This window comes from Somniosus microcephalus, chromosome 6 (genome assembly GCF_052327205.1).
Source record: "Somniosus microcephalus isolate GS21.2 chromosome 6, FLI_Smic_1.0, whole genome shotgun sequence".
In the NCBI taxonomy this organism is placed as follows: domain Eukaryota; kingdom Metazoa; phylum Chordata; class Chondrichthyes; order Squaliformes; family Somniosidae; genus Somniosus; species Somniosus microcephalus.
In genome coordinates this window covers 247,187,309-247,212,352 of record NC_140992.1, presented here as the reverse complement: position 1 = coordinate 247,212,352, position 25,044 = coordinate 247,187,309, and the positions used below count along the sequence as shown (strand labels likewise).

General features: G+C 43.9%; 1 protein-coding gene across 1 annotated transcript in view; it reads left to right on the top strand.

Moving 5' to 3' along the window:
• The window catches only part of pmfbp1 (polyamine modulated factor 1 binding protein 1), an 840,874-nt gene that overhangs the window by 570,905 nt on the left and 244,925 nt on the right, over window positions 1-25,044 (top strand). Inside the window, 2 exon segments of the mRNA XM_085991731.1 lie at window positions 2,424-2,507; window positions 6,408-6,575. Coding sequence (XP_085847857.1) covers window positions 2,424-2,507; window positions 6,408-6,575 — 252 coding nt within the window.

Here is a 25,044-nt window from a genome sequence, read left to right as displayed (position 1 = left end):
TCGAAATTAGAAGTGACACAGGAAGCGGGTAGGCCAAAAACAGCCGAAGAACCCAGCAAGGCCAGAGACGCCGAAGTCCTGCTGAACTTAACGGCAGAACCTTATTACCATTTTTTAACTCTGTTTCCCGCTCGGCAGCTGGTCAAATGGACAGCCTGGCCCGGCGGCAGGAGGCCATAGCCGGGGACAGTCCCCGGCAATTGGAATTGGGGGGGAGGGGAAAGAAGGAACAATTGGCAGGGAAGAGAGAGAGGCCACGATCGGCATGGGGAGAGAGAGGCCACGATCGGCATGGGGAGAGAGAGGCCACGATCGGCATGGGGAGTGAGAGACCACGATTGGCATGGGGAGAGAGAGAGGCCCCGATCGGGGCTGGGGAAGGCTGATGGCTTCCTTGAGAGTCCGGGGGGAGCACTCCTGTTCCTCCTGATCCACAAGGCGTGCTGAGAAAAGCACTTATATTGTGGAGCCGCCAGCTCCTGCCTCCCTTACTGCCGTGTTTACTGACCGCTGGGAAACCTGCGCAGCTGCAGTAACTTTTAATTCAGGCTCCCAAATGCACTGTGGGAGACTGATTTAAATATGTTAATTAAGTGCCCCGCCTCTGCGGCAGGACACTCGGACGCACTGATATCCACCATCATAAAAAAGATGGTGGGCACGTGCATGCCATGTTCCCTGTATTTAAGTCTTTAACCCCCCCCCCCCCATCTCCAACCCCCTCTCTCCCGTCATGGGGGTGGGGGATCAATATCGAGGCCATCATTCCTGAAAAAGTACAAAAGATGGACTCAATTACTAACAATAGGTTGTACTAAAGAGGTCATTTCCAAATCTGCACTGGCTTCCAATTTATAGTGGAACTTCATGGACCCATTGTGGATAAAAAAAAATTGGGCAGCATACCTGCAATTTTCCAATATATATTAGTGATGGGTAAATTTCCTTGACACCAGCGCATTCTTGGAAAAATTAGGCTAAAGGGTAAAGTGACCCAATTAAAGATATAATTCTGGAGCTAATTCATACGCCCAGTGGGAATTGCTTGCAGCTTGTGATTCCCACAATGTGCTTCCTGCTGGGATTGTGGAAACAACTCTTCTGGTAAAAGTTAATAAATTGGGATTAGTTAAAAATCGATGAGGAAGTGGTATTAAGGTGATGTTGTACGAGTATAGAATCCAGCTAACTTTTTATGAATTCTCATCCCTATTAAAGCTTTCGGTCTCTTCGACGGGTGCGCATTCTTGGGCACCCGTATATGTCTGAAAAACTGGGGCAGCGCAAGCAAATTTCTAGTCCATTGTGTGGGTCATTTTGCAATGTTTTGACATGGTAGGAGAAATATATTAAAGAAAGAAAAAGCTTGCTTTTTTATGCATCTTTCACGTCTTCAGGATGTCCCAAACCACTTCAAACCCAATCAATTATTTTGAACTGTAGTCACCGCCGTAATGCCAAATTACGCAAAGTAAGGTCCCACAAACAGCAATAAGACAAATGACCAGATAATCTGTTTCAATGATGTTAGTTGAAAATTATTTTTTATATTTATTCCTGGACCATATTTGGTGCCTTAATCGTAGAGCAAATTTAATGCTAATATACTCACCTATAATTTGTTTAAAACAGATGTGAAGATCCTGTAAAAGGTTAGGGTTTGAAGCCCACGAAATAGCTATTTTTGCACCAATTAGTAGGACACAGAAGGTATATCATGACCAGTAATGTGAAATAAATATTTTCTCGATGGTTAATATTTCACGAGGGATGAAGTCATAAGTGGGTTTTGATAAGTCTTCAAATAGAATATTCACCACATCACATCGCTGGCTAAAGCATGTTCTATTTATAAAACTTATATTAAGTTTGTTTCCAGAAAAGAAAAAAAAAAGGCTTAATAAGTATTTTGTAGCTGTTGTAACCCAATAAGCAGTTGAAATGATGTCAGTTTGTTATTGTTGAGTCATACCTGGGGAAATATGATTTTTATTTCCATTGATATTTCACTGCACAAGTTTTATAAATTTATTACAGGACACTGTTAGAAAGACAGTAAAAGGTAAAAATATTAACTTTTTGGAAATAGATTTTAGCTCATATTTGAAATAGTCACCAAGACAAAGCATTTATTAAAAGAAAATGAGGAAAACTGATTGCTAAAATCTTCATTAGCAGCTTATCTATCGAGAAGGAGCGGATTTTTAGATTTGTAACTGCAAGATTCTACAAAAAGGTCTCGTTTGCTCAGTTTAATATTCGGTCTGTAGAGTTCTAGAATAGAATGTTCCTGGTTATTAAGCTTCTCAAAGTTTTCTTTTTAATTGTCCTAAACATGTTGTGTGCTCTCAGGTCAGAACTTTGCAGTGAAACCAAGTTTGTAATTTTATTGAACGTCGCTGAAATTGTTTTTTGTATGACAGGTCAACAGCAGGGGTCAAACTATTTTGAAGCTGAAAGCAGAGCTGAAGACTGCAGAGGAAAACCTGAGGGGTACAAGGGAGGAAGTAAGTGCTGGAAAAGTAATTACTTTCGGTTTCTAGTGTTGCCACTGTTTTGGATTTTTTTGAAGGACCAATGATTCAAACAGACTTCTGGTTCTTTTTCTAATATTTGATAAAAGTTTTAGAAAAGCGCTGTCTTCATGAAGCAGACCATGCATCCCTTACAAAGAGCAGTTTATCCTGACTGCCCGATATCCAGTCATACCATAGTGTAACCCAGGGAATGTAACAATGAAAATCCCCTGCTATGGGAACTAGTTACTGTGATTTGGCACATGCTCCCATGTTTGTTTCTCCTATCATCCAAAAGGCACATTGATGAACACTCTAGTGAGACGAGGCCAATTACAAACCAGCAGGTTGATTAATTTTATATATAATACACGAACAGAGTAACGTTTACAATGAATTTCAACCTATTTGATAACACTCCTTATAGCTATCCCTGATAGCTGACTAAATATATTTTTCTGACTAGTAATTCCTCTGATTCTAGCTAGCAATTAACTTAAGCAGGGGGCTCTCACACTTTTTTGTGTAAGTGACCTGCTAGTCCATCAAGCCAGTCCCATATTGTCATGGTGCAACTTTTTTTCTCTTTTCGCAACCCCCCCCCCCCCCCCCCGCCCATACCTGCCCACAAGCCAGCCACACAATCTCATGGGAGAGGCAAAGAAACAGAAAAAAACTAGGACTATATAAAGTCTGGGAAATTCTTCTCCAAGCCCTGAAGGTGATCAAACAAGTTCCAGGAGACCACAGTAACTGGGAGACACATCTCCCAATACCCCACCTAACGTTTGTATGCAGTGATGTCAGCTACAGTTAGGAACTCCTCCAGCTCCCGCTTGAACTTTTTTCAGCAAATCTGTACCCCTTACATGAGCTGCCAACTTGTTCCTTCAGTTGACAAATCTCTGAAAAGAAATTCCTCCTGACATCAAATCTAGTTCTATGCTCACACAACTTACACTCAAACACCCTGGCCCACACTAACCCTATCTAACTCAAATCCACTTTGCCACTTCACCTGGGACAGGTTTTGCTACCAGAAACAAAGGTTTGAACATTACTGCAGAATCTGATGTTTCCAAACTTACAATGCACCCCTTGACCTCAGAAAGTATCTCAGAAAGTAACCTTCACTTTTCTAAGCAGTGCAAATAAATTAACAATATTGTCCTCGCCCTGCAGATTTGCTTGAAAATTTTTATGTATGCATTTTTTTAGTGGAATGACAGGTTCTAGAAGCGGCAGACTATAAAAGCTTTTTGCTTGTGTATTGTACATTTGTGATTTTATTTATTTATTTTTTTATTCAATTATTCATTCATTCATTCATTTATTCATAACTGAACTACATTTGGGAAGCTCATTATAGCCTAAAGGTCTGTTTCCAAAAAAAACATGTATGTGACTTGTTTATAATTATTTTTTGATCAGACTAGAACAGTTACTCAGTGTGTTATGAACATCTATAGAAAGATGGTTTTTTGATTAAAGAGTGCCCGATTATTTCCAAGTTTGATCTTCCATATTAAAGGTGATAGATGCTGTGAATTTCAGGCCTGTTTTTCAGTCTCCCTCAATAAATGTCTGTTTCTTATTTCATCACTCTGTTCTGCCTTGTTTAAATTTAATAATAGCTGTGTCAATTTTTAAAACCATAGCAGTGTTTGCAACAAGAGCAGGCCAGAGGCTGGGAATTCTGCGGCAAGTGTCTCACCTCCTGACTCCCCAAAGCCTTTCCACCATCTACAAGGCACAAGTAAGGAGTGTGATGGAATACTCTCCACTTGCCTGGATGAGTGCAGCTCCAACAACACTGAAGAAGCTCGACACCATCCAGGACAAAGCAGCCCGCTTGGTTGGCACCCCATCCACCACCTTAAACATTCACTCCCTCCACCACCGGCGTACCATGTCTGCAGTGTGTAGCGTCTACAAGATGCACTGCAGCAACTCGCCAAGGCTTCTTCGGCAGCACCTCCCAAACCCGCGACCTCTTCCACCTAGAAAGACAAGAGCAGCAGGCACATGGGAACACCATCACCTCCAAGTTCCCCTCCAAGTCACACACCATCCTGACTTAGAAGTATATCGCCGATCCTTCATCGTCACTGGGTCAAAATCCTGGAACTTCCCTACCTAACAGCACTGTGGGAGTACCATCACCACACGGACTGCAGCGGTTCAAGAAGGTGGCTCACCACCACCTTCTCAAAGGCAACTAGGGATGGGCAATAAATGCTGGCATTGCCAACGACGCCCTGATCCCATAAACAATTTTTTTTTTTTAAACAGTATGCCAGCAGATATATGCACTACAGTGGCTGACTGTTGCTTTAACAAAAGACTAAAAGAATGTTAGTATTAAGTACTTCCTCAGGCTTTTCTTCAGCCAATTTTGTTCCTTTCCTCTTTCATGTAGGGTTATGGTTCCAAAGGAGCCAGCAGACTTCTCGTGTCTTTGCATTGCAAGACCTATAAACCACAATGTATGTGATACTTGTTCCTGACAGTGAGCAAGTATCATCATCAGAATGACCTAGATGTTGCGTACCCTTACTAAATCTAGTTTATTCTTGTCTTTTACTCTGATTGACAAGGTCCCCATGTTGTCTGTACCAAGCAAGAATCACAGCCTCCGTTTGCATGACTCTAACAGAGGGCTGGAAAATTCCACACTTTACCTAGCCTGGGGCAAGATGTTTTCTAGGTTTGCCGAGGTTGTGTTTGAAACCAGTGCTTCATTATTTTTGTCTGTTACTTTTTGCTTTAGCTGATCATTTGTAGTTAATTCCAGCAGCTCCCCATTCTGTTGCATAGCTCTGCATTTATCCAAAGTGCCAAATGCATATTGATTTCTTTTTTAGGATTCATTGCATTTTGTTAAAAGAGGTTTAATTCACAGTTTAAGCAAATTCAAAAAAAATCAAGCTATTGTTTTTATATTTCCTGCAGTACCCCATCATTCGCCTCTGATATATGAATAGCATTACATCTGAAATAATCTCTTAACCTGTTTTGTCATAATCTTGATCATTTTTTTCTCACTTTATCTTACTACCTTGCAGTAATTCTAATTCTCTTTAATTTTTTTGCCAGTTAGTTGCAATTTTAAACAAAATCTGCATCATGGATTTATGTTCTCTACCATACTTAAGTTTAAAAACAAGATAAAATATCTCCAACTGACGAGCAAGTCTAACCAAAAACTGTTCTCCTTAGTTGATTTCCTCTTATTAAACTCTAAAGCCCCAATCTTAACCTAAGCAGCCTGGTGAGGACGGGCTGGGTTCGGATCGCAAGTCAATGGAGCGTAAAATTAGGCGGGGTGTAAAGCGGGCATCCGATCCAAACCCACCCTGTTCTGCGGGGCGGGTTAGGTTAAAATCAAGGCTCAAGTATTGAGTCATGCTTCCTTTTTCTGGCAAATTGGTTTAGGAACAATGAACTGGGTTGCCATGCTGAAAATAAAAGCTAGAAATACATGCAGAGATTCTTTTTACATTTTGGCGACTGCATTTTAAGAGTCAGCCTTACACGTTATGATTTCAGTTGACACAAAGTTTATTTCACTTGCAATGCACAAAATATAGTTCTAATAATGAACTTCATGAGCAAACATACTCGCAAAGGTTGGGATCATTGCAAGCATTATAATCGACTGGGTTTGCATTATAGAAAAAGTATTGACCAATATACCTTTCTTAAAAGTTACCCATTAGTTTTCCAGACTGCCATGTTTTAATCAACACCATCCAATGCACTATGTCGCAAAAGGAACTACATGTTTGGAAACCGTGAAATCAACCATTTTGTCTTTTTTATTTTTAAAGGCTTTTGACAGATGAATTTATAAAGAAAATTCATTAATTCATATTTTTTCCTGTCCTGTAGCTCACACTCCAGGAAGCGGAAGCGGCTAATTTGAAGACAAAGGTAAAAAGTCTACAGACTGAACTACAGAGCTTACGTGATGCTTGCAAAGAACATGATAAGAAAATGAGCCAGCAGGAGCGGGCTATACAGGACCTGCAGCATGAGCAAGACATCAGAAACCAACAGGTGAGAGATAGAAGGTTTTGCATGAGGTGCAAGATAAACCCCCAAGTTAAATGGCTGTGGCTACCTGTTACTTATAGCCCAAAAAATACATTTGTGAGTCAGAAGTGAAGTCAGTATCGTATCATGTAAGTGCCAGTATTAGTTTTCAGATCCATTTCTCTTACAGTAATGCCAGAGTTGCTGAGGAATTTGAGCCTATGAATAACTGCAGACTGAAACACTTGATAACCCTTTTCAATTTTCATTAGAGAGTCATGCTCCTTTTTTCTGGCCAATTGGCTTGGGAACAATGAAATCAAAGTAAATAAAGGCTTCTTGATCTATTGTCCTATTAAAGAGATACAAGTACACCCCGGATCTATTTCGTATTAAATATTCAGATTTAAAGTACAGAATTTGATGAATTCTCATGGGACCGAGTGAAATATTTTGGCCTTAAGTGTAGTGTATTTTCTGATGGGGAGGGGGTTGCTCACCAAGTTGAAGTTTACATGATTTAAAGCACTGAGTGCATAAAGAGTTCCCTGTGTCCATCTTCATTTACTTTGAAAGCACTTTTCATATTCATTTATGTCCACCACCAGCTTCTATTTTAGTTTTAAGCAAAATCGCATTACATCACAGTTGCACCAGTGTGATCTTTGGCATTAATAATGAATAAAATATAAAATTATACTTTCAATTTTGACATCTTTTCACATTCCTCATAAAATGTTTCCACATATCATCATTTGTTAGGTTTTTTTTTAATGTTAGAAAACAGCTACTCGGATATCACAAGGTGACTAAAATAGTTACAGCTGAAATCACAATGCTTTCAACTGCAATAGCAATTTTAGACTTGCCATGTAAAAAAAAATCACAAAGTCTTTCTTCCTGTCCTTTAACGTTATTGTGGAACTACCATTAACTATAAAAGAACAGTTGATTTTAATCATGCCAGACTGCAATGCCTTTCAACATGTTCGGTGCTAACCAAATTTGATCAGTAGATGGCAAGAGCATTTTCTGATATCTGCATCACTATTCCTTAAACAGTTTCGGATTCAGTGATGAATCTATAGAACGTTCCAAGCTTTAAAACTGTATTTTTTTTAAGCTAATAAGCTAATATATAAAAGGAGGTTTATTTCTATCTTGTATAAATTTTAATCTTCCCTTCCTGTGTATCTGCTGAGAGAGAATGGGAGGTCAGTGCACTGTGTGTTGGAAGATAATAGACAAATAAGGATGGATTTTCCTGTCCCGGCACCTTGACATATTGCAACTGGGTTGCAAGGAATAGCAAAAAATTGGGCAGAGAGGATCACACACCTGAAAGGGAGCCAGTCTAGTTTTCCAGCCATTTGGACAGAAAACTGGGCTAGCTTCCTTACAGGCATGTGGTCCTCCCCACCTGAACCACCTCTATTCATACATCCACATGTCATGGTTCAAGATTCTTTGACCACAGAATTGACTTGGACATAAGCAATTTCAAAAGCTATTCTAAGCAAAAGTTGCCTAAAAGGTATTAGCTTTTGAGGACAAATCATGCTGAGTTGTGATTCTATAGGCAGACAAATGGAAGTGGTTTCTTTCAGAGACTGAAAAATAGGCAATTCTTTAGCAATGTCTGGTCATTAAGGAAGGCATCGAGTCCCTTGATGTTGGTAAGCTCTTTTGATTTCATTGGATCAGGGAGAGAGATTTTTGAAAAATTAGAACACAGAGACTATGGGAAAGATTTTAGCTCTACCCACCCAGTGGAAACCAGGCGGGCAGGCAGTTCAGATCTCCCCGCTTACTTACACACCGGAAAACTGCCGGGAATGCATGGGTTTGATTTTTATTTGCTCTATAGAGAAGGCGGCATGGACACCCTCACAAAGCCAGCAGAGTCTTTCTTCCTATATGCAAGTCAGGTCCCAAAAATGTAATCGGGACCCGACTACAATTTTAACTGGGGGCCTGAGTGGGGAAGCCGCTGTAGCTTTCCTGTCAGGTGATGACAGCGGAAAGAGGAGCTTGGAGCAAAAGAAGCCCTAAAAGCAAGCATTTTTTACTTACTTGTGGGGCCAGGAGGGGTGGATGATTGCCTAAGTGATACCAAGACTTTTTTAGTTATGTTAGAAGTCAAAGTACAATGAGGGGCCACATTGGTCTCTTGAGGGAATCGCTGGAGCAGATTATCTATGAAGTTAAAGATATGGCTCATGGGGAAAATAGATACTTTGGCCCCGATTTTCTGGCCGCCGTTGGGCGGCTTTTCATGCGGCCGGGGGTCGAAAATCGGTGAAAAAGCGGGTCGGGACCCCCCGCCCCCGCCTGATTCCCCGCCCCGTCCGACTTTCGGACCGCCGTTTCCCCGCATCCCACTTCAGTCCCAGCCGCCGCTGGCGGGACTGGTCGTTGGCGCACTAATTACCAATAATTACCTCGTTGAGGTAGATTTTCCGGGGCCGTTGCGACTTTGGGGCTTTCCCCACATGAAACCCGCCTGCGGGGAACCCCGCTGCTGAGAGCTGGCGTGAAGCTTGCCGGCTTGCTAGCTGTCAGCTGCAGGTCAATGGAGAAGCTGCGATTTAAAGGGACAGCACTTGTATGTTGAAGGACCTTGTTGCTGAAGGCTTGGGGCTACTTCTTCAAGGCTTAGGCACAGCTATGGAAGGTTGGAGCCTCACACACTTCTCCAATGTGATCTCCTGGGAAGCCCCTTTCGCCACCCTCACTCAGCGCTTCCTCAGCGGAGGCATCTATGAGAAGCATGGGACGCCTTTTTTTCCTTCCCTTCTTGCCATTAGAGGATCTCCAGCAGCAGAGGCGGCAGCAGCAGAACCAGGAACAGCATGATGAGCACCAGGAGCACCAGGCTGCTACTCACTCACCTGAAGCTGCACAGGCCAGAAGGGGCCAGCGCTTGGAAGTGGCTTGAGAGCACCTTGCTGCACTTTAGGGGGCCATGGGGTCCCGTTTCTGCACTGGCAGTCCTACTCAGAAGGACTTCCATGAAGATCTGGTTTCTCTGTTCAACAGATGGCCAACGCTCCTCAAGAGATGTCATACTCTTATGAGCACTCACCATGTTTTCCGTACCCTGGCGAGTTATCTCCTCCATGGAGGTTGCCAACCTTTCCATGGTGATGCGTTCATGCGCCAATGACTCCACAAAGGCTCTGCTCATGGTCAATATGGACTCCTCCATTTGCTCCACACTCGCAGCGACCCTGGAGACAAAACCTGCCAGAGACTCCTGCATCTGTGCATGGAGATCCATCACCTCTTCTCTTGCAGAGGGTCGACATGCAGCGCAGCTGAGCTGAGCTGGCAGAGTCCTGCGCCCTCCGACGAGGACTCTCCACTGCTGTCCCTGTCTCCAGAATCTGCTGAGGCTCACTTGTGAGCTGTGAAACACCAGGTGACAACACTACTCTATGTCCCGAAGGTCCCCCCGAGGTGTGAGTCTGCGCTGGTGCTGGGTGCGCTTACTTCTGCTGACGCTGCGCCCTCAGAGGTTGGAGCTTCCTCTGAGGAGTCTGGCTGCACAGCCTCTTCCTCCTCTACAGTGAGGACGGGGGCTCTGGATGGTACTGTAGGGGAGTTAAGGAAGGAGTTAGAGATGTAATGCCAAGGTTCTTCTGGTGACTCCCAACGAGTTGGCATCTGCTGACACCTGCATCCATGCAGCATTGGTCTCAGTGGGAGGCCTCTTCCTCCCTGACCTAGGGAAGAAGACCTCCCTGTGGGCCCTAACCCCATCCAATAATGACTGCAGTGAAGCCTCGTCGAATTTGGAGGCAGCTCGGGGTCTGGCACTGGCCACAACTGCTGCAGGCTCCTCTGCCATCCTGTGTGGTTCGTTTGGATGCCTTCAGAGGATGCAGTGCTTGCTGTGGACCTTGAAAGCACCACGAATGATGACACCATACTGTGGGGATTTCTGACTCGAATTGGACAATTAGCAAGGCTTCCCACATGCTGGGAATTAATTGGCCAATTGAGGGAAAATTGCGTGGAGCTGGCTGACACTTTTTTATGTGTGTCAGAAACCCCACATTCGGGGAAACCCGACCATTTCCCACAGAAGCCGAAAATCGGGGCCTTTGTATGAGTTTGCATCTCTGAATATGATGCTTTGGTCCCAGTATTGCAAGATAGACATGCAGCTAAAGTTGACTCATTAGCAGTAAGTGATGAAATGGTTTTTAGCCAAGGTTAATGTGTTAAGATCAATAGTGCTGAAGGCCTCAGTGTCATTTAACCCAGAATGCCCAAGGAAATGAGGGAGATTGTATGTGATCCATTGGCTTGTGCATTCAATAGCTCATTGAGCTCTGAGATGGTTCACATGAATTGGAAAATACCTCATGTTCTATTATTTAAGAAAGGGAAGAAATCAGACTCTGAAAATTATGTCAACAACAATAACAAAAACGTGTATTTATATAGCGCTTTTAACGTAGTAAAACGTCCCAAGGTGCTTCACAGGAGCATTGTAAAACAAAATTTGACACCGAGCTACATAAGAAGATAGGTTTTAAGGAGCATCTTAAAGGAGGGGAGAGAGGTAGAGAGGCTTAGGGAGGGAATTCCAGCGCTTAGGGCCTTGGCAGCTGAAGGCACGGCCGCGATTAAAACCAGGGATGCTCAAGAAGTCAGAATTAGAGGAGCGCAGATATCTTGGAGGATTGTGGGGCTGGAGGAGATTACAGAGACAGGAAGGGGCGAGGCCATGGAGGGATTTGAAAACAAGGATGAGAATTTTTTAATTGAGGCGTTGCTTAACAGGGAGGCAATGTAGGTCAGCGAGCACAGGGGTGATGAGTGAACAGGGCTTGGTGTGAGTTAGGACACGGGCAGCAGAGTTGTGGATGACCTCAAGTTTACGGAGGGTAGAACATGGGAGGCCGGCCAGGATTGTGTTGGAATAATCAAGTCTAAAGGTAACAAAGGCATGGATGAGAGTTTCAGTCGCAGATGAACTGAGGCAGGGGTAGAGTCGGACGATGTTCCAGAGGTGGAAATAGGCAGTCTTAGTGATGGCGCAGATATGTGGTCGGAAGTTTATCTCGGGGTCAAATATGACACCAAGGTTGCGAACAGTCTGGTTCGGCCTCAGACAGTTGACAGGGAGAGGGATGGAGTCAGTGTCTAGGGAACAAAGTTTGCAGCAGGGACCGAAGACAGTGACTTTGGTCTTCCCAATAATTAGTTGGAGGAAATTTCTGCTCATCCAATACTGGATGTCGAACAAGCAGTCTGACAATTTAGAGACATTGGAGGGGTCAAGAGAGGTATTGGTGAGATAGAGCTGGGTGTCGTCAGAGTACATGTGGAAACTGATGCTGTGGGTTTTCGGATGATGTTGCCGAGGGGCATAGATGAGAAATATACAAAATTGTGTGTGGGGGTTAGTAATTCAAGTCAATAGGTTGGAGGCTTGATTTAGATGAGCTAGGTAAACAAGCCCATTCGTGGTAGATGTTGTTTAAGGGGAGATTCCAGGAACATTGAGGCAGAAAATCTCCCCTTTAACGGGGACAAATACAGAATCATGCATTGAGGATTCAAAAACTCCAGGCATGTTTATACTATGCAGAGGTACTCATTCATAATGAATCAAGAAAGAGACTTGGGAGTATTAGCTGATATAAGGTGGCTTTAGGGAAAGAAAATATGTTTTAGGTTGTATTTCTAGGGCCATTGAGTGTATAAAGCAAAAAGTACAATACAGATAATATTTAAATCGATGGTACATCTGCACTTGGAGCATTGTGTTCAACTTTGGTCCCTTCACATGGTGATGCATATCAAAGCTCTGGAGAAGGTGCATGATGAAACCAAATCTTAGAGCTCAGTTATGTAGATAGGCTTCAAGAATTAATTACTTTGGACTAATACAGGTTTATAGGGGATATAATTGAAGTTTTTAAAATGATGATGAGATTGGATATAGTCCAGTCAGATAGCTTATTTGAAGTGAATAGGGAAGGTTTGATTAGAGATCAAATTTATGAATCTGTAGGCTTGGTTAGAGTTAGGTTAGATGCCAAGAAGTATTTCTTTTCACAGAGTCATCGCTCTCTGGAACAAACAACAGAGTTATGAGATGAGTCATTACAGTCCTTCAAAAGGTAATTTAATATGTTCCTGAGAGAACAGAACAGAGCATTGCTAGTTCTAGGGGATAAGTTGTGATTGTGATGAGTCTTCGGCAAACTCGGTCCTCTGGAGCTTATTTGAGTGCCACTTGGGGATTTTAGAAGAATGAGAGGTGATCTAATTGAAACATATAAAATTCTTAAGGGTTAATTCTGAGAAAATGTTTCCCCTGGCTGGTGAATCTAGAACACGGAGTCACAGTCTCAGAATCAAGAAACAGCTGAGCGCACTAGATACAGCAAAGGCTATGGGCCCCGACAACATCCCGGCTGTCGTGCTGAAGATTTGTGCTCCAGAACTAGCCCCACCTTTACTGATCCAGTACAGTACAGCTACAACACTGGAACGGTAGCATAGTGGTTATGTTACTGGACTAGTAATCCAGAGACCTAGACTAATAATCTGGAGACATGGGTTCAAATCCCAGTTGGGGAATTTAAATTCAGTTAATTAAATAAATCTGGGCCAAAAACAAGCTTGTGTCAATAATGGTGACCATGAAACTACTGGATTGTTGTAAAAACCCATCTGCTTCACTAATGCCCCTTCACCACTAGGGTGGCCTATATCCGAGTCTGGCCTATATGCGACTCCAGCCACTCAGTTGTACCAAACCACTACAAAGAACAAGAAGGTGGCTCCCCACCACCTTCTCAAGGGCAATTGGGGATGGACAATAAATGCTGGCCTTGCCCACATCCCATGAACGAATTTAAAAAAATTCTACCATTAACATCAAGCCAGGCGACTAACCCTGGTTCAATGAGGAGTGTAGAAGAACATGCCAGGAGCAGCACCAGGTGTACCTAAAAATGAGGTGCCTACTTGGGGAAGCTGCAACACAGGACTACATGCATGCTAAACAATGGAAGCAACATGCAGAGCTAAGCAATCCCACACCCAACAGATCAGATCAAAGCTCTGTAGTCCTGCCACATCCAGTCACAGAAATCACAGAAACCCCACAGAGGCCATTTCGGCCCATTGAGCCTGCACCAACACATATCCCACCCGATCCCCATAACCCCTACACCAACACATATCCCACCCTATCCCCGTAACCCCACGTATTTAATCCCCCTAACACTAAGGGTCAATGGTGGTGGACCATTAAACAACTGACAGGAGGAGGTGGCTCCCCATCCTCAATGATGACGGAACCCAGCACGCAAATGCCAAAGGCAAGGCTGAAGTGCCGAGTGAATGATCCATCTCGGCCTCCTCCTGAGGTTCCCACCATCACAGAAGCCAGTCTTCAGCCATTTCGATTCACTCCACCTGATATCAAGAAACGGTTGAGTGCACGCCTCTAGCTAAGCTGTTCCAGTACGGCTGCAACACTGGCATCTACCTGACGATGTGGAAAACTGCCCAGGTATGTCCTGTCTGCAAAAAACAGGACAAATCCAATCCGGCCAATTACTGGCCCCTCAGTTTACTCTCAAACATCAGAAAAATGATGGAAGGTGTGGTTGATAGTGCTATCAAGCGGCACTTACTCACCAATAACCTGCTCACTGATGCTCAGTTTGGGTTCCACCAGGACCACTCAGCTCCTGACCTCATTACAGCCTTGGTCCAAATATGGACAAAAGAGCTGAATTCCAGCGTTGGGGTGAGAGTGACTGCCCTTAACATCAAGGCAGCATTTGACCGAGTGTGGCATCAAGGAGCCCTAGTAAAACTGGAATCAGGGGGAAAACTCTCCACTGGCTGGAGTCATACCTAGCACAAAGGAAGATGGTTGTGGAGGTTGGAGGCCAATCATCTCAGCTCCACGACATCACTGCAGAAGTTCCTCAGGCAGTATCCTAGGCCCTACCATCATCAGCTGCTTCATCAATAACCTTCCACCCGTCATAAGGTCAGAAGTGGGGATGTTCGTTGATGACTGCACAGTGTTCAGTTCCATTCGCAACTCCTCAGATAATGAAGCAGTCCATGTCCACGTGCAGCAAGACCAGGATGACATTCAGGCTTGGGCTGATAAGTAGCAAGTAACATTCATGCCACACAAGTGCCAGGTAATGACTATCACCAATAAGAGAGTGACTAACCACCGTCCCTTGACATTCAACAGCATTACCATCTCTGAATCCCCCAATATCAACATCCTGGGGGTCACCATTGACCAGAAACTTAACTAGACCAGCCACATAAATACTGTGACTATAAGAGCAGGTCAGAGGCTGGGTATTTCGTGGCGAGTGTCTCACCTCCTGACTCCCCAAAGCCTTTCCACCATCTACAAGGCACAAGTCAGGAATGTAATGGAATACTCTCCACTTGCCTGGATGAGTGCAGCTCCAACAACACTGAAGAAGCTCGACACCATCCTGGATAAAGCAGCCCGCTTGATTGGCACTCCACCCACCACCTTAAACATTCACTCTCTCCACCACCAGCACACCATGCCTGCAGTGTGTAGTGTCTACAAGATGCACTGCAGCAACTCGCCAAGGCTTCTTTGACAGCACCTCCCAAACCCATGACCTCTGCCACCTAGAAGGACAAGGGCAGCAGGCGCATGGGAACACCATCACCTCCAAGTTTCCCTCCAAGTTGCACACCGTCCTGACTTGGAAATATTTCGCCGTCCCTTCATAGTCGCTGAGTCAAAATCCTGGAACTACCTCCCTATCAGCACTATGGGAGTACCTTCACCATGTGGACTACAGCGGCTCAAGAAGGCAGCTCACCACCACGTTCTCAAGGGCAATTAGGGATGGGCAATAAATGCTGGCCTTGTCAGTGAAGCCCACATCCTCGGAACGAATATAAAAAAAAATTGGTATATTTCTTATTTAGTACATGTTGGCAAATGTCTTGCTATTTCCCTTGAAATCTATAGTGTAGAAATAGGAACCTCTAAGTACAGTGGATCTATTCCTAGGACACTTGTATTGTTGGAATTACGAATATAGCAATGTGCGGTACTGGAAGAGGCCATTGTGGTGTAGCTGGTCATCCCCAAATATACTTGCTGCTATTTCCAAACCTTTGCATCTTAAATTCTCTGCATATCTGGACATGAAAACACAATTATGTGTTGGCAAGAATAGAAGAAATTTAGCACTAAAAGGGTTCATTTTCAATTTTACAAACTAGAAACACCAGTAGTTACTTCCTTTCTTCTTCATCTGACCTTTTATCTTTTAAAATTATGACAATTAAAAAATTGTAATAAAGTGTATTCATTTCTGTCATTCTTATACAGTGAAAATTACGCGATATTTCAAAATGATTTACATGAACTTTTGTCTCGTATTGAAGCAACCGGCATGACATTAATTTTTAATGATTTCTTTCTGCTTCATTTGGAAAGAGATTGTGGCAACGCATTTTACAGGTAATCAGGCATGCAGTCCTGTACAGAATGATAACCAGTATGCCAACAATCTCGGAAAAAAGGAAAAGAGGTTGAGGTTAGTCACTAAAGGTGATGCAGTAATGTATTCATTGCTAGCAAATTACTTGGACATTTGCTTTCTTTCCTCTAGCTTAGAAAACAGGTATGTTTAATCATCCAGGGATATTGGAATTCTGATTGACCAGCACTCTCCTGGAAAAGTGTTTCTTAATTTTGATTGATGAAGCGGTTTATCTTAGACGTTTTTTTTCTACTCTGCATCATGAAAATGATATTAGAATCTAAATGAGATTCAGAATTTCCTGTTTGACAAGCTTGGTTGATGAAAGGGTTCCATGTCAAGGTCTGACACACTAAAATTATATGCAAATACTGTTTGAGCTCCATTCAAAATTAATCAAGGGGCAAAAAAAGCAGACTATCATAGGAACATGTTCATATTTCTGGCTCATTTTAAATTGCCAAAGGGTGTTTTTCAGATTAGTTAGTTTGAGAAGTATGCGAAAGCTCAGCTTTAGTGGATTTTGATGACTACTACTTCCTTAATTTTCTTTATCTTTGCAGATTTGCAAGCATTTGTTTTTGTTCTTGATTTTGTATTGTTGCAGTTCACAACGTCTTTCAGTCTACATAATCAATATTTCTTTTTAAAATAAATGTATTTTATCCAGTCACCTCCCTTTTCATCTTTTGAAGTCATTGCATTGCTTTGTGAAATATTAATGATAATATTCACCATATTGTAACATCAAACATAACAAGGATGAAGGGAAATGCATCATCAATATTAAATATGGCCTAATTTTGCATTATTTTATAGGTTTCCATATTATCAAGACCATATGTGTTATCACGTGAAAGATGTGATTTCTCAAATAATTCACCATTTGGCATATTTTGCCAGATATGTAGTTCAAATGGATTAACAATACATTTTCGGATAATGGCATAAGGAGTATGCATAAAATGTGTTTGAGTTAATTGACAGTGGTTTTGCATGAACAAAGGTTGGATAAACCAGTTGTGACAGGATGTATAGACTAGATGAAAATTAAACTGAGAAAAAGCTGTGTATCCTTATGGGAGAGAGATCAGTTACTCAAATACAGATAATGAAAAGTAGCTGATAAAGAGCAATGTCAACTATAAAGAAAGTTGTGACATTCAACTTTAAAATGCCGATGTAAATAAATTCTTCTGACTTCAAACATTTGATTAATATGTAACAAATTGTATGGAGGAGAAAAAACTTTCCACATTAAATAGCTTTAGGCTGTTTCTTTATTCTCATTATACTTGCATGTTGAACTGTAATATGTTACATTCTTTAATGATTCATCACATCTTGGAGCTTGCTTTTAATTTTTATTAAGCAAATACGACAGCAGTATTATTTTCAGCACTGAAGAAAATAGCCACACTTTACTAAGTTAACATGCATTAAACAGGAAGTCATATATATATACTGCTCCAAATTTTTTACCAGTTTAAATTGAGAAAATGCACAAATGTATGGCATTTCTCAACTTACTTTGGCCACCCATCCTTCCTTCTAGTTTTTTAATGAATTTTCTCCCCTTTTTTTATATTAACCTGCTTTGCGCCATTCCTGAATAGGCTTCCCTCACACCTCTGTCAGTACCACTCTGGTTAGACGTGCAAAAGAACAACAGCAACAACAACTTGCATTTATGTAGCACCTTTAACAGAGAAGAGGTTTTTTTTTAAATATTCATTCATGGGATGTAGGCGCCGCTGGCAAGGCCAGCATTTATTGCCCATCCCTAATTGCCCTTGAGAAGGTGGTGGTGAGCCACCTTCTTGAACCGCTGCAGTCCGTGTGGTGAGTATGCTTCTGTGCAGTGGTTTGGTACAATTGAGTGGCTTGCTAAGCCGTTTAAGAGTCAGCCACATTGCTGTGGGTCTGGAGTCACGCGTAGGCTAGACTGGGTAAGGACAGCAAATTTCCTTCCCTAAAGGACATTAGTGAACCAGATGGGTTTTTACGACAATCCAGTATTTACCGGAATCATGGTCACTATTACTGATACTAGCTTTTTATTCCAGATTTAATTAACTGAATTTAAATTCTCCAGCTGCCGTGGTGGGATTTGAACTCGTGTCTTTGGATCATTAGTCCAGGCCTCTGCATTACTAGTCCAGCAACATAACCACTATGTTATCGTACCCCAAAGGCATAACCAAAAAAATGGACGCTGAGCCAAAGAAGGAGATATTAAGAGGGGTAACCAAAAGTTTGGTCAAAGAGGTGGGCTTTAAGGACAGTCTGAAAAGAGGAGGGAGAGGTGTGGGGGGAAGGGGAGGGAGAGGTAAGGGGGGAAGGAGAGAATTCTAGAAGGTGGGGGGCCTAAACAGCTGAAGGCATGACTACTAACAGTGGCGGGTTGACTAGTGCAGGACGACCAAAGGGAGGGAGGGACGACCAGTCCAAGATGATCCAAACTCTCATTTTCCCCTCTGTGTAGAGAACCTTCTGGCCTCCATTTAGTGTCTCTCTATGTAGACACAGCCACGATCTGGAACTCACCTTGTGAGAAATGGTGCATGTGAACCCACATTTTATTATTCCTGTGGCCCTGCATGATGAAGGGCGAATATGCTCCTGGGTAAATCCACCTTATGCACTGGTAGCAGTGTCCGGACTAGCTGGCTTAAACCTCACCTTTCTTGATCTCAGGAAAACTTGCACTTTTGAGTGACGTATTTGAGTCTGGCTGACATAGCCATATAGTTTGATTTCTGTAGTCTCTCTTCCTTTGTTATAGGTATTTTCTTACATACACTGCATATAGATGACCAAAATAACAATAAAATCAAAGAAGCAAAACAAAGCGTAAACTAAACTAGCAAGCCTTAAAGGCACAAAGCCATCAAAGGTGTTTCAAAGCACCGTCTTATATACCTTTTTCCATTCAATTGATCAATCTGAGTGACACATGTATCAGAACAGTTCACCTCTTTTGGTGTCAATCATCTCAAACAGTCAACTTAGAGTCCTTCGTGGTCACCTCAGTTGCTAGCAACCTCAGTACCCAGACAATGACAGGTGGTAATTCCCTTCTTCGTCTCCAATAGAACAACGAACTGGTTGGTGTTCATTTGTCAATTAATGAGTTACTAGCTCATCTCCATCTTCTGAGCTATCTCTAGTCTGTGGCCTTGATGTTATGCTTCACACTGTTCTGTAAAAATGCCTTGCTCTCTCAGGCATTCACAGCTCTTAGCTGTTTAGCACATCCCATATTTTGTCTGGCTACTGACTCCATTTTGATGATACCTTTAAAGTAATATTCAGTGCATTGTGCCTACATTTTGTACAGCATAGAAGATTTACATTTCTTGTAGAAATAAATGTTTGTATGTATAATTGTTCTAAAATCAAACTGTTACTACATTACTAAAGGGATTACCACTAGATACTATTTCATCATCAAAAGATAGGAAAGCATGAATACAAAATGTGACTTTCATCTCCAGCCATTTCGGTTTTGTTAGTACAAGAGAATCACACTTCAATTTAGAATGTTGTCACCTTTCATTGTGACCTAAACAACAAATAAGTCATTCATAATTAAACTCTTTTGGCATGAGCGTTTGTGTGCCATTTATGTAATTAATCTGCAAAGACTACAGTTCCAGCTTTGCAAATCAAATATATAATGAGATTGCATTTTTTGTTATTTTATGGATTAAGTGATGCTCTGTGGTTCTATACATGTCTATAATTCTAATTTGTAACATTTATGATGAGAAAATTACAGAGAATCAGTTTTGCTAATGTTAGGTGAAAGAGGTACATACTTTGAAAAGTAGTAAGTTTCTTTCACCATTCAAATGTTAATTATGAACAATACACAATAAGCTGCAGTGTCATACAGAGTATAGTCTGTCACACGTGTAAACACTTCCTTACTTGGGGAATAGACTTTGTATCCTTTCATTCTTCATCATGTATCCTCTTTATAAATAGTTGTACATTATTCTTAGGTTAATCAAGTATCCTTTATAGGGTATTTCTTGTTGCTATCTTAATTAAATCCTTTAATCGTTCACCCCCTCACAAAAAATAATTCCTTTATAAATTGGACAGCATCAACTTGCTTTTATATAGCACCTTTAACATGAGGAAAAATGGATGCTGAGGTAAACAAGGAAATATTAGGAGAAGTTACCAAAAGCTTGTTCAATGAGGTGGATTTTAAGGACGGTCTTAAAGGAGGAGAGGGAAGCAGAGAGGTAGAAGGGTTTAGGAAGAGAATTCCGGGGAATGGGCCTAGGCAGATGAAACATGACCGCCATTTGTAGGACAACGGGAGTGGGGATTTACAAGAAGCCAGAGTCGGAGGAAAAGAAGGTTCATTGGGGGGAGAGGGTCATTGCATGGAAGAGGTTAAAGAAACATGGAGAATCGCTGCCATGGAAGGATTTAACACCAGATGAAAATTTTAAATTTGAGGTGTTTAGGAATTGGGCAATGCCCGGAGTGATGGTGCAGGTTGGGAAGAGAGGCCATTGGTACAGATGTTCTGGCTATGATTGAATAGTTAGTAGTGGAACCAAGCAAGAGCAATCCCAACAAGCTAGACAGTGGAGGAGAGGCATTGAAAGAGGTTGGTGTGGTCAACTGTGACAAACACTCTAGAGAGGTCAAGGAGGGATTATGCACCATGGCCACAGTAACACAGAATGTCATTTGTCACTTTAGTTAGAGACATTTTGATGCTGTGGGAGACTGATTGGAGGAATGGGCACAGATCTGGGAGACAGTTCAAACAGTAGAGGCAGCTAAATGGATGGTTTCTATCCTGGTGACAAAGAAATCCATAAGCTCTTCGCACATTTTGTGAGAGACAAGAGGGCAAGGGAGAGGGGTTTAAGGAGGCATTTGGTAGTGGAAAAAAAGACACCGTGGTTATCTTTGCTCTTCAGAATGATCAGAGAGGAGTCGGGGTTTTTGGCAGGGGAGAGTAAAGCCTGGTAAAGCTTGATATGGTGCAGCTAGATCTGGCAATGGATAGATAAGACAGTTGTGTGCCAGATACATTCAAGCCTGCACCTTTTGGATTTGGGGGAATGAAGGTAGGGGCCATAACAGGGAGACAACCAGGATGGAAGACAGTGCAGGATTTACTGGGGACAAGAGCATCACAAGTGGAGTCGACACAAGTGTCCTCAACTCCATCCCGCAGCATGCTACCCGCCACCATCTCAGCACAACCCCAGCCCGGCATGAGGTTGAAAAGGCCATCCGACAACTGAAGAACAACAAGGCCTCAGGAGCAGATGGAATCCCCGCCAAGGCACTAAAGCATGGTGGAGAAGCACTACTGGCGCGAATTCATGAACTAATTTCTCTTATCTGGAAGGAGGAGAGCATGCCAGGGGATCTCAGAGACGCCGTAATTGTGACCATCTTCAAGAAAGGTGACAAGTCCGATTGCAGTAATTACAGAGGAGTTTCCCTGCTGTCTGCCACAGGGAAAGTCATCGCAAGAATCTTCCTCAATCGCCTTCTCCCAGTGGCCGAAGAGCTCCTCCCAGAGTCGCAATGCGGATTCCGCCCACTAAGGGGCACAATGGACATGATCTTCACCGCACGCCAATTACAAGAGAAATGCAGGGAACAGCACCAACCACTGTACATGGCCTTCTTTGATCTCACAAAGGCCTTCGACACTGTGTGGCGGGGGCAGGTTGGTAGAGGATCTTTGTCTTACGGATGTTTAGTGTAAGGCCTTACACTAAACATCCGTAAGACAAAGATCCTCTACCAACCTGCCCCCGCCACACAGTACTGCCCCCCGATTATCAAAATCCACGACAAGGCCTTGGACAACGTGGACCACTTTCCATACCTTGGGAGCCTGCTGTCAACAAGGGCAGACGTCGACGACGAAGTCCAACACTGCCTTCAGTGTGCCAGTGCAGCCTTCGGTCGCCTGAGGAAGAGAGTGTTTGAAGACCAGGACCTCAAACCCGGCACTAAGCTCATGGTCTACAGAGCAGCAGTGATACCCGCCCTGCTGTATGCCTCAGAGACGGCAAAAGAGCCCCAGGTGGGCAGAGGAAACGCTTCAAGGACACCCTCAAAGCCTCCTTGAAAAAGTGTAACATCCCCACCGACACCTGGGAATCCCTGGCCCAAGACCGCTCAAAGTGGAGGAGAAGCATCCGGGAAGGCGCCAAACACCTCAAGTCTCTTCGCCGGGAGCAAGCGGAAGCCAAGCGCAGGCAGCGCAAGGAGCGAACGTCAACCCAAGCATCCCACCCACCCACCCCTTCAACCACCATCTGCCCCACATGTGACAGAGACTGTAGGTCCCGCATTGGACTCATCAATCACCTGCGATCTCATTTTTAATGTGGAAGCAAGTCATCCTCGGTTCCGAGGGACTGCCTAAGAAGAAGAAGGAGGTGGTGAGGAAGAGGTTCAGGAAATCAGCAGCTGCAGCGGTATCGTGGCAATTAGAGAGCCAAAGACTGGGCATTGGAAGTTTGAAACTGCAGTCATAAACAACTTGGACGAGAGTTTTTTCCAGAGGCAAACACAGAAGGAAGTGGGGTTGGAAGTGGGTGGGGTGGTTCAGGATATCGGGCAGTGGTCTAATATGGCCTTGTCAATGAACGAGACCACGAGTGCAGAGAGGCCACAGGAAAGGGGGAAGTTGAGAGGGTGCTCATGAATATGGGTGGGAGAGTTTATATGGAAGGTGAGGTGAGGTTATGGGGAGAACAGGAGGGCGGTGAATTCAGAGGAGATTTCAAGGGGTGCTGAAATTGAAACTGGAATCACTGAGGATGAGGATTTGCTCAGTGCTGAGGCTGAGGGAGAAAAGGAGGGATGCTCTCAGAACTTGAGGATGGGACGGTAAACAATGAGGATTTTGACGGAAAGGTGAGAGTTGTGGAACTGCTTGAAGGAAAAAACAAATGTCCTTGAGGGGTCAAAGACAGAATCTATTTAGTTGAAGGTAAGAAACAATAAAGGAGTTATTACGCTACTTGCTATATTGTATAGGCCACCAAATAGTGTGAAGGAGATAGAGGAGCAAATTTGTAAAGAAATTACTGAGCCATGCAAGAACTATAGGCCTAGAAATTCGGTATAGCCACGTTTGGGGCGCTAGTCCTGGCGATGCGCAAAGTTTAGCGCCAGGCGCAATTTAGCGCCACCTAGCGTGATATTGGGTTGCAGCGCCCCTAAAGGTGATTGTGGCGCTAAATCAGGCGCTGCACGCTACTCTTAAGGCGCTAGCCCGGCGGCGCAACCCAATTTCGCGGCGGCGGGGCGCAGCGAGGGTGCTGTCAATAATCACTTTCCCTGAGACACACTGGCGCCGGCCAGCTCTTAAAGGGGCAGGTCAATTGGCATCAGCAGACACACTCACTGCCTTGTAGGCCTTCAAAGCGGTGGGAGCCTACCTGTGGCGCACCAGCCTAGCAAGACATGGAAAGGGTGAGGCAGAGGGTGGAACGCCTCACTGCTGGGGCATTGGATGCTTTGGTTGGCGCAGTGGAATCAAGGCCAAGGATGATGGTCGGAATGTGATTTATGTTTTGGACAGTCTCCCGGGTGTGAGAGCCAGTTATGTGTCAGTGTTGCTTTCTGTTGCCATAGCTTTCTCATGTTTGAAGGAACCACATTTTGTGTAATGAAACACTTTCTTCATTTACAATGGCCATGCCTGCTATTTACATGCATCTTGCCCTTCACAGGCTTGGGGGTATCAGACCGGTTCCATTCCTGTTCTTGGAATGGCAGCAAGCATTCCGTGAGAGGGGCCTAGAAGCTACTTCTGATCAGCCTCTGACACGCAGCCTGAGAAGAGCCGCTCGCGTAGAAGTTCAGGCCAGCAGCCATCTTCTCAGCCACCGACAGAGATGTCCTGCACCTTATCTGAGGCTGCAGATCTGGCTGAAGCAGCTGGCACAGCTCAGTCACCACCTCCTTTCTAAATCGCAGCCTTCTGACACACTGCTCCTCCAGCATGTTCATGTAGGAAAACTGCTGTCGGATAACCCTGCCAGCATAAGGTCTGCTGTGGCGACGTCTGTTGGCCCTCCTCCATCTGGCCATGCCCGCCCCCCTCTCCCTGCGTCTCAGTGCCCTTTCCAGATGATTCAGCAGCAGGACGTTCCCCTCCAATGCAGCCCCCATAATAAGTGCCCACAGGAAGGTTCCCCGTTGTCAAGGCTCACCAACAGCAAGGTGATGGTCAGAAGGCTGAAGATCGTCTGCCTGCGCTGGCTCAGTGGTCAAATGGCTCTCAGTGTGCAGCTCAGCAACTCTTTGTAGCTCTCGAGGAAGTTGTGAGCCAAAAATGGCTGCCACTTTTAAACCACACCAGTCCCCTTTAAATAACGCTCCTCCAGCCCGAGAGCGACTTGGTAAGGCCCAGGTAAGCTGTCACTATTAGCGCCAGGCGCTACGATGGGGGGCTGCCACTGAATTTCCGGTCCGGGACGCCCAAAAGGCATTGCACACTCAAATGACGTCATAATCAGCCTGCGCCCATGAGCGGGCGCCAAGATTTAGCGCCGGCGCTAAATGCATGCTCAATATGGGGCGAGGCTTGGCGCCTTGCACCCGCCCGGAAATTGGCTAGCACCCCACTTCTCGGCCTCTTTAGGCATTAATCGGTGGCGCTATCAACCGAATTTCTCCCCCATAGAGTAGTGACTACACTATCCCAATATTGGATTAACTACCCCAATATTGAATGGGGCAGTGATTGTGTTAAGGGCAGAGAAAGGGAGGAATTTCTGAAGTCTGTTTAGGAGAATTTTGTTGATCATGTTTCCTGCCCAACGAGGAAGGAAGCATTGCTGGATCTAGTCCTGGGGAATGAAGTGGGTCAAGTGGAGAATGTAACAGTTGGGGAGCACCTCAGGAATAGTGACCATAGTATCGTAAGGTTTAGATTAGTTATGGAGAAG